Source organism: Periplaneta americana, chromosome 1 (assembly GCF_040183065.1).
Source record: "Periplaneta americana isolate PAMFEO1 chromosome 1, P.americana_PAMFEO1_priV1, whole genome shotgun sequence".
Lineage (NCBI taxonomy): Eukaryota > Metazoa > Arthropoda > Insecta > Blattodea > Blattidae > Periplaneta > Periplaneta americana.
In genome coordinates, this window is record NC_091117.1 from 164,216,615 (window position 1) to 164,234,442 (window position 17,828).

General features: G+C 35.4%; 1 protein-coding gene across 1 annotated transcript in view; it reads right to left on the bottom strand.

Moving 5' to 3' along the window:
* Nucleotides 1-231: 231 nt before the first annotated feature.
* LOC138703088 (putative defense protein 3) overlaps nucleotides 232-17,828 on the bottom strand; it is a 29,156-nt gene continuing 11,559 nt past the window's right edge. Inside the window, exons 2-3 of the mRNA XM_069830671.1 lie at nucleotides 15,939-16,149; nucleotides 232-992 (exon numbers count right to left, since the gene is read on the bottom strand). Of these exons, the coding sequence (XP_069686772.1) occupies nucleotides 929-992; nucleotides 15,939-16,149 (275 nt within the window). The 3' untranslated portion in view covers nucleotides 232-928. The remainder of the gene's footprint in view (nucleotides 993-15,938; nucleotides 16,150-17,828) is intronic.

The following is a 17,828-nucleotide window of genomic DNA, read 5'->3' on the forward strand; positions in this document are numbered from 1 at the left end:
ATCGGTACGAAGTTCCTAGCTCTGCTGATAATAAAGTGACATCAGAAACTTTTCCTTGCATTTTTAACTATGTCCTGATTGTACCTATGCAGTGTAAAATATTACCATGGCACTAAAACTTACGATTAAGCAAAGCCTGCATGGTATAGTCGAAAAACAGGGTACAATAAAAATCTAAGGAAAGTGTTTCTGATGTCACTGTAGATGTACTTATCTGCCAGAACCTCAATCTTAAAACAAAACAGAATATCTTTTAATTCACTAAATACAGTATATTGACATCCATATTTTATTGAAACAATACTTCGTATGCATAATAGTCACAATATGTCAATATATAATTTATATTCTCCTTTAACAAAGAGAGAATTTTCTTCTAGTTGTTACAGGTTATTTTAGCGTTGCTCAAATGTTTCACTTGTTTTTCTTATGTTGGAAATTATCACTTACCAAAATAAGAAAAAGAATGATCGAACAGGAGATAGTCCATAGATACAACTAAACTTGATCATGAAGTATAGTAGGCCTATACGAAATCTGTCCACTGAGATATTTAATGTTCGTCATTGTAGATGCCTTAAAAAAGAAATTACCTTATAATTTATTCACTCTTCACTCAGTGATGGTTGGTTGGCTTCTAGTGCTCTAGCACTTAACTATGGTGCCATTCGTCAACGGCTTCCCAATATATTTTTTTTAGATAGGCTATATCTGATCCATTTAATGCTCACACTCAATGATAGTAGTATAAACGATTTTTTTTTTTATTTCTTGCTCCCTACAATATTGACTTATGTAACACTTTATAACTTTAAGATTATTTCACCTATCTGTTCTAGTATGCGTTTTAAATGTTATTTCCGTAATAAAATAACTCAAGATTAATTTCAATTTACAAGATTGTTCATGAGTTCTTCACAAAATTCCATCATGGTGCATGTTGAGCGACGATATCCGTCCAGAAGGTAGCGTAGTCTTTCACCACGGAACCCCTGAAACAAAACAGTCCGTTACTGAACCAATACGTTTAAATCTCATAGTTTATTGTGTTATTAGAATAATTATTTTTCGGGACTTGATATGCCTGACGTGTCAAGAATTCAAAGGCTGAAGCACACAAATTTAGAAAGAGAAAAATATAAACTTAACAATATTGTTTCTCTTATTCAGAAAATCATTTCAACATTACTTACTTACGGCTTTTAAGGAACCCGGAGGTTCATTGCCACCTTTACATAAGCCCGCCATCAGTCTCTATTCTGAGGAAGATTAATTCAGTCTCTACCATCATATACCACCTCTCTCAAATCCATTTTAATATTATCCTCCCAGCTATGTTATTTCAACATTTAAGTTTTTAATTTAATAAAACACTTATAAAGTATTTATTTGGATGTTGATGCAGTTGATAATATGAATGAAACATGATTTCATATTTTTTTCCCGAATTAATATGTGTACAGTAGTGGCAAAAAAAACCAGATCGACCCTTGTAGCTGATTTCAGAGTCACAGATTCAGGTTTTACTAGTCACAAAACACATCCATCTTGTATAATTAATTTTAACAATGAAATGTATTGCATTTGTTCGATTCTTACCGTCTTTTGTATCCTTTAGTGTCTCAAACTTACAGACGAAAAAACTTTGAGAGTTTTAGTTTCATCTGGCATCAATATTACATTTCTACCTCTATTCGGCAAAGATAACTGCGTATTTTTACATTAAATAGCAGTACATACCTCTGGCTTCACTATCCATATTGATATTATCACAGTTTGACACAATACACAGCACAGGATTCTTTTGTTTCAGCTACAAGAGTCGGTCCGGTTTTTTTGCCACTACTGTACATATAACATTTTCAGCAAAAAGTGGATATGTCCAAATGTTTTGTTCTTCTTTTTTCAAGAAACCATATGAAAGAGAACAGTGAAACTTTTTACCAAATTTGGTAGATATATGAGATACTTGTATAAAATGTCGGATTGTTATAGTGTATGAGAAACGTAAGGGAGAGTTTTTTTTTTCGTTTTGAAAAATTAATATTTTGGGTTTGTCCGGTTTTTGCTATCAGCCCTTTAATTCCCCGTAAAGTGTCTGGCATTCGACAATATTCGGGTGTGATGTTGAGATATACATTACTACTGGTTCGATGACAGGTTTTGAGCCTAAAATGTGTCAATGTTGTCAAAATTCTTGTGAAAGTAAATTAATGGTAATGCTGTTTTTATGTCTCAATTTACCATCGAAAGCGGATACGTACCGTACCATTTAACTACTAAGTAAAAGGAGAAAAGTGCATAAGGATGGCAATTCAATTGATTTCGTAATACCAAAACGGTCTTCACAACTGTGACAGATGCAGCTACCAGCCTATATTAAGGGCCTAAAGATCGGCCGCACCCGAGCCAGGACATTGTGGAATCGTCCTGGGTCAGAGAAGCATAGAACTGTGATAAACCGCTTGCTCTGTGAGGCCCAGGATGCTTGGAAATCCCGTAATGAGACGATAGACAGCCGAAACATGTCAGATATAGTGTTGCCATACCTACTGATTAAGCAGGAGATTTCCTGTTTTTCCATTGAATCTACTGCTCTACTTTTTTTGTCAAAAGTCCGAATTTCTCCTTCGTTTTTGGCATGCTGCAGTCACCTGGTTCTATGCCCGGATTTTAAATTTATTACATATTATATTATGTCACCATGTCTTACTTTTCCATCTTATACACAAGTCAAACGATGTTTTCATTTGTCTCCCCAACGAACTAGAAGTAAGAATATTCTTCTAGCTCATTGTGTATCCCTACTCATAACGCGTCGCCACAAAGAGCAAGAACACGTGAAACAGTGAGAGAGTGAAGTGTAGGTAATGGTAGTTTTGTGTTACGTATCGTGCACAGTGATCTTTTAAAATGATTGAAAGTGTCCCAGCAAGAAAAGAGAGTAAATATTTCTTCGCAGAATTATAAATCAGAGTGGGAAAATTATGAACAGTTTAAATGGTAGTTATGCAAAAACAGGAAAAGGGATCGTTTTTCGTCTGTTATAATCGCAGCTAATGCAGTACTGTCTTTAATATCATCTTTAAAATAAATCTTATTCTATCTAAAATCGTTTGTCAATATACAAAAAACTCCTGATTAATACATTTTAATGCGAAACATTGTCAGTGAGACATTACTGTGTAAAAACAAAATTGCATGACTTATTTACATAGGCTGAGTAAAGATGAAGTAGTAATATTTATCAAAATTGTTCAGTTTCATTGGTTAGGGATGTGCTATATAGTAATAAAACAGTATCATCTTTCTTACAGTATACACTGTTTTGTAATTAATATTATAATAAGAAGAGAAAATTAATGTTTAATTAATCTACTGTAATCTCCTGTTTTTTTCGATGGTTTTCTCCTGATTTTCGTGAGTAGGTCGTGGCAACACTGGTCAGATATATCTGGCGTGTAACGCGAAACTTGCCTAATCCATCTCAACCAGGGATGCGCAACCGCAGTTGGAGAGGGGAGGGTGAGTTTACCTCACAGTCTACTATATACAGTCACGAAGCTTGAGTTTTGAAGGTGCTAGAAACAATAGACTGTGACGGTACTATTTTGCATTGCCTGTAATGAGGCGATATTAGCGATCCTAGTGGTGAGCAACTATCTAATGTTTGCATATTTACTACGTATTGAGCTTCGCGACTGTATATACTAGACTGTGGTTTACCTCTTTCCAACAGCTGCGACGTTCTGTTGTAATCGTGTAGCCTACTCTGTGTTTACAAGCATGGACTATGTCTGCTGACTTTCTGTGGTGGCTTGAATGCACCGTGATATTCTTTAACGAAGTTTAACGCAATTATCTCAATATGAATGCTGAACATTGTAGATTTCGTGCCGTTTGTATTTCACATTTCTCATAGTGATTTTTCTGGCAACTTCTATTTTTAACAGTGTATCTATATTTGGCACAAATGATGACGTACAGTCTTAGAAGATATACCCAGTAATCGTCGCGTATCCTATTTCGATACTGACTTTTAATGTAATTCATTTCAGAAAAGATTTGCTCGCAGATGTATGTAGATCCGAAGATTGTTATTACATTTGGAGCAAAAACACGCAACTGTGGAAATCTGTTACAGCGCAGTGATTTAAATAGTTCCCAGCCTTCTTTGTCATAATATTTAATTGTAGTAGAATTCTGTAATTCAAGTAGTTCCAATTCTTTAAGATTGTTTGAACCGAAATGCAACATTGCTACAGTATTTAATCATAGTTGTAATTTAGGCCCAAGAATATATAACAAATTTATATTTAAATATCCTAATCTTCTCAATTCTAATAATTCTAGTACAATGGTCTCTCTTAAGTTCGACAAAACAGAATTGAAAGTTCCGTCCATTAAGGGTAGTGGGTGTGGCAGGTGAAATGAATACAAATTCTTATTGGTTAACCATCAACGAATACAGTACTGTACTTGCATTTCCTGCCCGCCCCGAGACTTGTGTATGCGCTTCTAGTACCACAGTGGGTTTCGACAGTTCCGTCTCACAAACAGCACAATTCTCAAATAGAAGAAGAAGAAGAAGAAGAAGAAGAAGAAGAGTTCATTAATTTAAAATCAGTGATCAATATGGATATCCTAATCAATAAAATATTCTGTTTTCCTTTAACAAAAGTATCACTACAAGACACAGAACCAATTCCCATTCAAATGGCAAATCCATTTCTTAGTGCCCGTATAGGGGCGTGTCTAATTCTCCTACGTAAGCAGTCGAACTATAGGGTGTCGAACTTGATTTCTGTGGAACTTAAGAGCTTCCACTGTATTAAATTTCAAAATTTATATATGGATTTTATAAATAATTAAAAATTGTAAATTTAAATGTATATATTCTTATTGCGTAGTATACATAAGACAAATTGTATTATCTACTTCTTAATTTCAATTCAGGAATCCGCTCCTGAACACGAGTTATACTCTTTCAGGTGCGAGCTAAAGTTTTTCTATTTATATTCTATTTTATGTTACAATTATTAGAAAAATAAATAAATAAAACAAATAAATAAATTTGGAGATTATGTGGAGCCTCACTGCATATTTAGAACAAATGAGACACTTTACTCTTTGACACAGAAATATTTCAAACCCATGATTTGTCAAATAAATATCTGGACGTCTTTGGATAAGCCATTGAAAATTACAATAACTCACAATGCTGCCGCCACTGCGAATGAACTAATGTGCATGTCATATTATGGGACAGACAGCTGGCAAGTCCTTTCCCCTCAAGTCAAGGAGGTGGGGGTGCTCATAGCTGAAATGCCACTAACACGCGCGAGTTAGGATGAACTTGGCTGGTCTGAACTTAGTCAACCACTAAACGTTGCAGCAGATGTTACTGCTTTACTCAGGAGGGGAAGGTCGATCACTGCACTGGCGAACGTTCTAGAGATCACTTTTTAACTGATAGATCAACATTTAAATTTGCCCCATGTTATAAGTGTTGAGAACTCGGTTCGAGACCACCTCAACAGGGAGCAGGAAGATTATTTGTTACAGTACTGCAATACTTTCATTAATACTAATAGGATTCGAAGTAAAAATGTTATAGTCGCGACGCTGTTATTCCCGGCGTGACTCCTCCTCTTTCCTTACGTCTTAGGAAGTGAAGGCTCTATAAAGTCTAGGTAGGTAGTATCGTTCGCCATTTTTGTTCTTTCGTTGCCGAGCTACCATACGAGGGATCTATTTGCCACACCGTTAAACATTATCATGTCGTAGCTCCTATGATAATAAATCAAACGCACTGTAATTCAGTAAATAATTGAGCGGCAAATAATGTCTTCGTGTGCTTTCTGCGAACGCCAACGAAAGAGCCAAAATGGCGGGCAATTATATTAAGTATTTATCGAGCCTTAAGTAATGAATAACGTCTTCCTCAGCGAATCACAAGACGCACACGTTTAAATGTAGCCAACCTGCAACGCGATTGGATGCCGGAAATTAGAGCGACGGGACTATAAGGGTGAACCTAGGTAAAAGAAAACTTTTTTTTTTTTTATCTTTCAGCTTAGTGGGAAATATCCTATTGTGAGAAATACTTGTAATAGATAATGAAATAGTAATCTATTAAATGTTTAAATTTACTTATATTCTTCAGGCGTTACAACATCTATTTAGATATTTTGGCCTTTCTTTGTACCAACGCTAGAAAAAAAAAATTATATTTTATTTAACGACACTCGCAACTGCCAACGTTATATCAGCGTCGCCGGTGTGCCGGAATTCTGTCCCTCAGGAGTTCTTTTACATGCCAGTAAATCTACTGACATGAGCCTAAGCATTTAAGCACACTTTAATGCCATCGACCTGGCCCGGAATTGAACCCGCAACTTCGAACGTAGGCCAGCGCTATACCAACTGCGCTAACCAGACCGACTCCAACGCTAGATTCTCACATGGTGAGTCTCCCTGGCCGTGTGGTCGACACTGTGCAGAGCCACCGCAGAAGCATCACAATACAAGTGCAAGGCATAGAAGAAGAGCCCAGTCATGTGGAATGGAGATAAATCTCCGCCCACGCCAGGAATCTAACCACGGACCGCTTGATTGAGACGCAAACGAGCTATCCACTGAACCAAAGCGGCGTTCACTTAGATACCAATCAACGTACTGTACATGAAAACCGAGACAAACTGAATAAATTCAGACACACCTATGGTACCATGAAAGGAATAGCTATCGCCACAAAACAAGAAAGGAACCGTAATACTGATGTTCAGCGAAGTGAAGCCTCTAACTTGCCTATTTTGTTTTATGATAGAGAAGCTTGGGATCTTGATGTGAAAGATGATCCCTATTGCCATCAGTTCTGATTGTCAATACAGGTGAGAGCCTTAACCTCCCGCTACTCTATGGGCCTCCATGTCCTGTAATTGTGATCAAGTTATATTTCACGATAAGAAAGATTACAGCTCTGTAACAATTTCAGAGATGACATAGGCCTACGTTATAGTTCGGATTAGCTTACATAATGCCCTAAGAGTGAAACCTAACCATTTTCCCCTGTTACTGTATATGCTAGTGAATTATAGTGAGTTTCTAGCTCTCAGGTTGAATTTTCTTTTACCAACTTTGTTTCCAATTTCGAGTACTGACAAATACAACTTGTTATTTTCCAACTGTTACGTTGGCAAAAATAATTTTAGTTTGCAGGAAAGGAAACTGATGAAATGGAAGTATAACTAAACTTGTGAAATTTGATCGTAATTAATAATTAATTAGTAATATGGGTATTAATATTAATATCAATACATAATTCAGTTGTGTTGCTTTGTGATTTCAACACTATATCCAGATAAGTGTAATTATATTTAAATTATGGTTTATTTAACGACACTCGCAACTACCGAGGTTATATCAGCGTCGCCGGTGTGCCGGAATTTTGTCCCACAGGAGTTTTTTACATGTCAATGAATATACTGACATGAGCTTGTCGCACACTTAAATGCTATCGACCTGGGCAGGACTCGAATCCGCAACCTTGTGCACAGAAAGTCAGCGCTATACCGAATACGCTACCCAGGCCGACTGGTGTAATTAAATAAGATAGACCTACTTGGTATGAAACATGCACGTGGCTAATGTACAGATTTTTATTAAAATGTCCAAGAAAGGAAATAGCATGGTAGAGGCTTAGAAGTATGTATTTTCACTTAAAATACTTATTTAAAATTTTTAAGTAGGGTATACATTTCAAAGTGAAATTCGTACTAATCATTTCACGTGATAAAAACAAAATAGCCTAGGCTACATTTTTAGGTTAGATCTCGTGAATCTTAAACTGTTTATATTTTAATGGTAGATCATACTAGCCTTCCAATTACCAATATACTCGTAATGTGCGAGAGGTCCAGGAGGAAAATATACTTTTTCACAAATTACTGAACCAATTAGGAAACATCTCCCAACTTAAAGATGAGATGTGGTAAATAATTAAATAAGCAAGACATTTATTATTATTATTATTATTATTATTATTATTATTATTTCAGTACATGACATTGTGACTTTACCCTCTTTGATGATATCTGGTAGTTGTTGACAAGTCGCTCTCGGTAGCGCAGTTGGTATAGCGCTAGCCTTCTATGCTCGAGATTTCGGGTTCGATCCCGGCCGAGGTCGATGGCATTTAAGTGTGTTTAAGTGTGACAGGCTCATGTCAGTAGATTTATTAACATGTAAAAGAACTCCTGCGGGACAAAAATTCCGGCACACCGGCGACGCTGATATAACCTCTGCAGTTGCGAGCGTCGTTAAATAAACCATAAATTTAATTTAATTTGTTGACAACATTGAAGTAACGGCCAAATTACCTTTTTTAGGAACTGCTCTTACGTGATCCTCACTATAAATCGGTAAATTGATGCAATAAGATTTATCAATTTCGCAGTAATTAAGATTACATTGAATAATTATAGAAAGAGGTAAGAACGACATATTTAACGAATAATGAATCTAGTTTACTGAAACTGGCTTTTCAATACGATCTTTAAAGTGCGAAGGGTCCAAGACTGAGAAGGTTGTACTATATCCGAACAAGCCAAGATCTAATCTTTAAATCTTTAGATGATGATGATGATGATGATGATGATGATGATGATGATGATGATGATGATGATTTAGGTGGTGTGGTAGTTATCCAGAAAAAGAAAATAATTGTCCAAGTGGCGTACAGAGAAAAGATTTATCCAGTACTATGAATCGTGATGATCTCCCGTCCCTGGAGCGAGCGTGCTAATTATTATTGCGGCAGGCCGTGAGTTACCACACCCTCCTCCCGTTATGCGGGTCACACTAATTACCTTCCGCTGGAGTGCAGTTACTCGCCATCGTGATCAACGCGAAAGAGTGCTTACGACATCAGCTGGCGGCGACACTGTCCAATCTCTTGGCGTCTTTTGAAACTCATATACAGTTATGTCTAATTACAGTGCATAACTTAGTAGTAGGCCTACTAAAAATGTACATTTACAAGGGACTTTACAATATTAAATGAAATTAACTTAATGTCAAGGAATGAACTTCTGTCATGCTACCGACACATACAAGGAGCCCTGCCACTTATGAACGCCTTGTATTGGTTAAGAATCTTAGCAGGCATGCTCAGCACCACACAATTGTCAATGGTCTGTGATAATAATAATAATAATAATAATAATAATAATAACAATAATAATAATAATAACAATAATAATAATAATTCACGGCTTAAGTTATTAAACTTCTTCGGCTGCAACAACACAGCTTTCTATATCTGCTTGTGTCACATATTCCTACTGCTTTATACTGTATAATTTTCTTTGGGTATCCTTCTTTTGTTAATAATATTAAGATGATCCAGTTGTCTGATTTCGAACTTTCATAATGATAATAATAAGTATAGGCAGAAAACTGGAAACTTAAGCCGCTGCCAGACGAAGAGAAAAAATCTTGAATCAATAATTTTCATAATAATCTTAGCACACGGCATGTTTTCTACTCGTAGTATGCTCTCTCGAAATTGAAAATATCTGTATTCAGCCATAGAAAATTTGTCTTCTGAATACAGAGACACAGAAAGAATATGTAAGACTGAATTAGACACAGATTCGTACCTGTACTTTATTTATTTAGTTATTTATATATTTAGTTATTTACTTATTTATTAACTTATTTACTTATTTATTTACTTATTTATTTATTTATTTATTTATTTACTTATTTCTTTACTTATTTATTTATTTATTTATTTATTTATTTATTTATTTATTTATTTACTTGTTTTGTTTGTTTTATTTGTTTATTAATATGTTATTTATTTATTTGTTTGTTTATTTGTTTGTTTTGTTTGCTTTGTTTGTTTATTAATATATTATTTATTTATTTATTTACTTGTTTTGTTTTCTTCGTTTGCTTTGTTTGTTTTGTTTGTTTATTAATATATTATTTACTTATTTATTTGTTTATTTATTTGTTTATTCATTTATTTACTTATTTACTTGTTTTGTTTGCTTTGTTTGTTTATTAATATATTATTTATTTATTTAAGTCTGATAGGCTAAATAGGCCTAATAATAGAGGAAAGATTGGGGAATGCTGGATTTGCAGTGAAGGACCCACCCTTAAGCAGATAACTATGTCTAACTACTACTACTACTACTACTACTACTACTACTACTACTACTACTACTACTACTAATAATAATAATAATAATAATAATAATAATATACAACATAATTATTATACTGACACAGAACCATAACAACTGAAGCACCATTGATTGCTAACAAACTGGCCATCATCCTTCAATTCTAGAGCAAGCAACTCAAATTAGTTATTTCCCATATAAACTGCAACTTACAAAGTCCATATTCTAAAAGAAAATCAATAAGTGCACAGAGTTAGCTAAAGAACTCAAGATAACGTAGGGAACGAAGAACTTTGCGTTACACTCATTAGTATTTTCGGCAGTAGGAAATATATGAATGAACTTAATTCAACTAACGTAGGCCTGTATCTTACAAACTCCAGAAACGAATTTTCCGAACTCGCATATACCACAGAGCAAAAAGGTTCTAATCCTACTGACGACCCGTCTAACTAGTATGTACATACCTATCAACCTTTCATAATAATTCAGGAAATGAGCAGTAACTAAAATAATAGGTCCAGAATTACTTGTTATTTTATTTCCATCTTCTAATTCATACACAGAAAACTTCAACTAATATAGGAGGTTAGGTATGACATTTTTTATGTTTTTTGTAATAGTTTAAATGTAGTATTACAAAAAAGACTTTCACGCTTGAATTAAAATGGTATAGGGGTTCCACAAAGAAATTGACAAATTAATAATGGTTAAACAAAAATAAATCTCAGGTTATAACTCTGAACTGGTATGGAAAAAAGAGAAGAGAAACAGGACAAATTAAGATAGAAGAAGAGTGATGATGTTATACAAGTTTTTCTCATATTAATTCTCATAATGTAACTGTTAACTGAAATGTTTGTCCACTTCTGTATGCAAGGATCTCAGTACGTTTCACACCAGCAGCATAATTAATTATTGCTAACACGTTTAATCCAAGCCCAAAATCCCATTAGGTGAATTATGCATTAAATCAAGGTTTGAATTGAAACAAGCAGTGTAAATGGTATTAATATGCAACAATAATGCACGTAATAGTCAAGACGAAGTTCTGAAGCAGGGTGGAAACCAATGAATCCGGCCTATGCGTTTATGGTTTTAATTACAAGGAAAACAAAGGGGAAACAAGGAGATCAAGACAAATACAAGGAGAACAAGGCGAGTAATTGGTAAAGAAAGGGAATACAAGGATAAGACATACATGGAAAACAAATGGAAGAAAAGGAGAATAAGGGAATTTTTATTGGCTTATTTTACGACGCTATATCAACATCTCAGGTTATTTAGCGTCTGAATGAGATGAAGGTGATAATGCAGGTGAAATGAATCCAGGGTCCAGCACCGAAAGTTACCCAGCATTTGCTCGTATTGGGTTGAGGGAAAACCTCGGAAAAAACCTCAACCAGGTAACTTGCCCCGACCGGGATTCGAACCCGGGCCACCTGGTTTCGCGGCCAGACGCGCTGATCGTTACTCCACAGGTGTGGACGAGAACAAGGGAAAAGGCTACAGATGAAATAAGGGGATACAAGGAAAACAAGGGGGAATGCAAGGGCAACAAGGGGAATACAAGGAGAACAAGGGGGAAACAAGGGGAATACAAGTATAACGAAGGTAATACAAGGATAGTAAGGGCAATGTAAGGAGAACGAGGGGAATACAAGGGAAAATGGGTTGAAGTTAGATATGATGGTCAATATTCAAGTCATTCTTCCCATATCTCATGAGGAAAATGAAGCAGTTCTACGCCAAGTGTAAAAAGATACTCTGAAATTTAGTTTCCTTTTTGCCTCATTCAAAATATATATTAGTATCTTTAATCGCACTTTAAAAATAATAACATGGTTTATTTAACGACGCTCGCAACTGCCGAGGTTATATCAACGTCGTCGGTGTGCCGGAATTTTGTCCCGCAAGACTTCTTTTACATGCCAGTAAATCTACTGACATGAGCCTGTCGCATTTAAGCACACTTAAATGTCATCGACCTGGGCCGGGATCAAACTTGCAACCTCGAGCACAGAAGGCCAGCGCTATACCAACTGCGCTACCGAAGCCGACTAATCACACTTTTCATAGGCGTATATATTTAATATACGAGTATATATTTTTTCCAAATTTCCTATGCATTTTATTGAATCTTCTTGTGTCCAATATTATTATCTGTTGCTTTTCTCTCTGCGTTCACCCCTACCCTCTTAATCTCCCTCTTATATTTAGTTTCTTCCCTGCATTCACTCCTGTCATCTTAATCTCCCTCTTGTATTTCTTTTGCGTGTATGCTTTTGTTTATTCCTTCGGACCTTTCTTCTTAGCTCTCCCTCCTTTTTCCTTCCCTTTTGGTAAACACTCGAGCAATCTTTTTGGCCGTCTGTCTTCTGTAATTCGTTTTACATGTCCACATCATTATAACTGTTTGAAGTGTTATTCTTCCATTATAATTATTATGATCTGATCCTACATCATATTACTGATATTTTCCCTCTGTATCTTGGAGTGGTTTTAATCAGCCAGCGTCATTAAATCATAACACAAGAAAGTAGAGCACACACTATTAGAAAACGCAGGAGGCGAATCGAATAAAATAAGTAGTAGGCCTACATTTGAACAATATAATGAAAATAGAAATAATAAAAAGTATAGGCTAAATAAAATAACTACAAGGACAATAAACGCGAGATTAGAAAGACTATTACATTTTTACTACGTCATACTACTTCTGACCAATAAAACGGTTCGAAACGGCGTGTTTCAACCAATCATGGCTGCCTATCCTACAATTTTTATCACCTCCCCAGCATTTGGTTTTATCATCTCCCTAGCACTTATTTCTTTGTTTGCCAACATTGTTATGTCAATAATTGTACATTTTAAATTGATTCATGTTTATTTCATCATCCTTAATTAAAACTTTTCTATCATTTATCTTGTTTATATTATATAAGTTATGTTATAGTTTCTGCTATAAGAGACTGTATAATATACCGTTTTAATAAAAAATGAAACTGAATCAACACAGTCTTCTTGGCTAGTAATCGTCCATAGAGTTCAATGGAGATTGTATAGTTGGCACAACTGGTAACAATAATTACAACACACTACTGCCATCTAACGGAATAGTTATAATGATGAGATGGTGCAATAATACATTTCCAAGACAGTTTAGTACGATAATTTTGTAAGTCAATTAATATTTTAGTGTATTAGAATACTTTATTTATTCTAATCGTTATATACTTTCTTCTAATTGTGTAATAGTCAACTAAATCCCACTAGAGTTTTGATTTTCTCTAGATAAATCAATTAGAATTAGAAGGAAATAAAAGTGATGAAATAGGTAAGGAAGGAATAATAGAAGTAGGAAGATAGAGGAAAGAAAGGAAATAGGAGAAAGAGTAAAGAAGAAAATGAATTAATAGCATTAATTCGCCCGTCTGCATTCGCTTGCCGGATTTCCTCGAAAGTCCCTATTGTTCATTGGAATCAATTACATCCTACTTTACAACAGAGATATTAAAGATAATTAGCCTAATTTTGTTATTAATGTAAGTTACGAGGAAGCATATTTTTCTTTTTGTGTGTCTATGTGTGTGTTTTTCCTCTATCCCTAATTAACGGAGCAAGCCTTTCATGAGTAATGACTGATGAGTAATGACATTAACGTATTGTGATATTTTTGCTTGTACAGTATCATGAAACAGAAAGAAAGAAAGGACCACGACGTGAATGGTTTTTAGAGGAAGTATTGTTACTAGAGACAAACTTAGGCCTAATCCATAATTATTTAGACGTATTTTTTGTAGCAAGTTTCCGTTTGCCTTCGCACAATGTATTGTCTGAATGTTGCAATACTCGGTCAAGAACAAGTAACTGTAAGACATTTCTCATCAAAAAGCATTTTGCCAAATGAGAAAATCCACAAAAGATTAGGGAAATCAGAGAAATTTTACTTGAAGCAAGTAAAGCGATAGGTATTGAAGTAAATCCCTAAAAGACAAAGTATATGATTATGTCTCGTGACAAGAATATTGCACGAAATGGAAACACAAAAATTTGACACTTATCCTTCGATGAGGTGGAAAAATTCAAATATCTTCGAGTAACAGTAACAAATATAAATTACACTTGGGAGGAAATTACACGCAGAATAAATATGGGAAATGCCTGTTATTATTCGGTTGAGAAGCTTTTGTCATCTAATCTGCTGTCAAAAAAATCTGAAAGTTAGAATTTATAAAACAGTTATATTACCGGTTGTCCTGTATGGTTGTGAAACTTGGACTCTAACTTTGAGAGAGGAACAGAGATTAATGGTGTTTGAGAATAAGGTTCTTAGGAAAATATTTGGGTCTAAGTCTAAGAGGAATGAAGTTACAGGAGAATGGAGAAAGTTACACAACGCAGAACTGAACGCATTGTATTCTTCACCTAACATAATTAGAAACATTAAATCCAGACGTTTGAGATGGGCAGGGCATGTAGCAGGTATGGGCGAATCCAGAAATTCATATACAGTGTTAGTTGGGAGACCGGAGGGAAAAGACCTTTGGGGAGGCCGAGACGTAGATGGGAGGATAATATTAAAATGGATTTGAGGGAGGTGGGATATGATTATAGAGAATGGATTAATCTTGCACAGGATAGGGACCGATGGCGGGCTTGTGTGAGGGCGGCAATGAACCTTCGGGTTCCTTAAAAGTAATTTCTAAGTAAGTAAATACTGTACTCCAACCACGAGAAAGTCTTTGGGGACTGAGACGAAGCGGCGTAATGCTGTGAATGAATGTTGATGTCATAAGATGTCATAAGGTCACACACGTGGATACTCGTATCTGTATTGGCTAGTTTCCCCAGCACAAACAATAACATTGATAAACACATATTGATATTACCCTAGTTACAAAATTAGATCACAGTTAATCTCCTGGTCTTTTAATCTTTTCATACAGGAAATAAATTGTGCAGGAGAGCGCATGGTTTTTAAACTGACGTTATAACGATAATATTATCTATCTACTTCGCTCCAATAGATGACGCAATAGTAAGCACATTCCTTTCACGGTTGATCTCCTGGTTGGAGAACAGTAAGTAAGTTGCGTTCATTTGACTCATAATTTTAAAATTTCCATTGAGAACTTAAATTTATGGCTTCAGAAGGAAAATATAGTAAATAAAGGATTATTTTAAATGACATAAATGTCGAAAAAAATCATTCCTACTCCCGCAATTGTATTCATCGTGGACAAGAATGGATCAGTGGAGTGCAATGTATAAACTACATTTACATTTGTTGCAAACAGAAAATTAAATATAGTATTTATGTGCATAAGCAGGCGAAGCACGTCTTGCGCTCATTGTGAATGGCACGTTACTGAATCTCTGCGTTGTTTATCGTTTCTATCCACCTGTCCGCAGCTGGTTTCTCTGTGAGCGCGAGAGTGCTCAGAGAGAGGCTTGCCTTCAACCCTGGTCCCGTATATACATCAAAAAGTTCCGATATATGAGCATATAACGAAACCCGTCAGGACTAAAAAAAAATCAATAGATCAGTTTTACTTTTCCCTGTGTTGGGCGTATCCAAGAGAGTCGCATCGTGTTCCCACCTGTTGTAAATGGAGAAAAAAGCTCAGAAATGACCAGAGTGAACCCCGTTGGGAATAATGAAAGAATAATTTTATTTTTGTTCGTTATTTCTGTCACTGTACCTTGCCTTGTGTGTGACTATAAGTAATAGCGACTCACGTGAAATAAACCTGTCCTCCTGGGATGTCTTCGGGCGCGGTCCACACGAGGGTCGCCTGCAGCTTGTCTCTGTTGTCGCCGTGCGTAATGGCAGAGCACTCTGGCAGTCCTTTAGTGTTGGGCGCTTCTTCCCAAGTGCCAACCCAGGCTTCGTGGGCTATATCTCTCGCCTGAAGGAAGAATCCTCGGAATGTGTCTCCTTTGATGGTTACTGCAACACAAGTTATTGATGTTACTCCATGATGCGGAGATACACGGAAATACAGTCGGAAGATCTTAGATCGGTGCCAGATGAGCACAGTTATCTCGTTGTATAACACTTGGTAAGAAATAAATTCCAATGGTAAGGAGAAAGCAGATTCTTAGGAATTATGTATAAGGGAACGAAAGCAAAGAGACAGAAAATAGTAGAACAGAAGTTTGAAAGTTAAAGAACTAGAGAATAGACTAATAAAAAAAACAGTGAGAAACATAAGAGTAAAAAAGGAAGGAGAATAGACGTATGTGTAAGAAAAAAAGGTGGAAGAGAGGACATGTTGGAGAAGAAGAAATGTATAAAAAGAGAAGACTGAAAGGTAGGGAAAAAAGATGAAATGTAGAAAAAAAAGCAAATGAAAGAAAAGGATAAAAATAAAAAAGGCGAAAAAGAAAGAAAAGTGGCAGATTAAAATAGATTGGGTAAAGACAAGAAAATAAAAAGAAGAAGAAAAGCTTATAAAGGAGACGTAGAAGAGTATGGATGGCACATACTGGCGTGAGATCACTTCATCTGTAAAAAAAAAATACACAACAAAAGAATATAAAGAAAATTAATTATTGTACCTCGAAAAAATTATGAATATAGCTCCTAGTAAAATTGGAAGTTTAACCATCTATGAATGAAGAGTCTGAGTACGATCTCAATTGACATTCATGCAACAATTTCATAAGATTTGGGAAGATACTAGGATATCTGAACCTGTGAAAAAGAATGAAGAAGAGAAAATATTATTAGAAAAATGGAAAATGAAGGATTGATAATGAAGTATGAGGATGAATGTAATTGTAAAGAAGGAAAAGGAGAGTAAGACGATGATGATTATGATGCATAATGTGGTGACTGTAAAGAAGAAGAAGAAATATAATGAGAACAACATTTTTTGTAAAGGAAATGACTGTAAAGACGCGAAAGATAAATATGATGATTCTGTTGTGAATTAGAAGAGGATGAGAATGACTATATTGGTGTGAAGAATATGATGATGGTGATTATTATTATTATTATTATTATTATTATTATTATTATTATTATTATTTTATTATGCGATTATGAAGAAGAGGAGCGTGAGGAGAATGATATTGATTACAATATATAAACAATGATGGTGCTCATGTTAATATTGGTGAATAATGAGACGTTCAGACTCTCTTATTACTTTTATTACTGTTATTCTAATTCATTTTATTGCTAAAATTGTTATGTTCATTTTGCTTTGTGTATGGAATAAATTGCAGCTGTAAAAAGCTTTTGCCTAGCCCAGGCTATGCTCAAGGTGACGCAAAGTTCAAGGCGAGTAGTCCATTTGCCACTGATGTTTGCATAATGATTAAGACCAAGAATTACAATGTCATGAATCTATTTATGAACACCTGAAACGCCTTTCACAACGCAATAAACGTGAAAATACTAAACACACAGATATGTCGGCTTGGCTTGGATTGTCGACACTCTGTGTGCACTATGTATGCGTTGATTGTCCAACTCCGACAAGTGGCCAGGATAGCCTTCATGAATCCGACGCTGATTACTAGCCTGATAAGCCCAAGTGGCCCGAAGCTTCAAGTCCTTCCTATATGAGGACCAGAAATCTGTACCACCTCTAGACTTTACCCAACACTATTTTTATTATT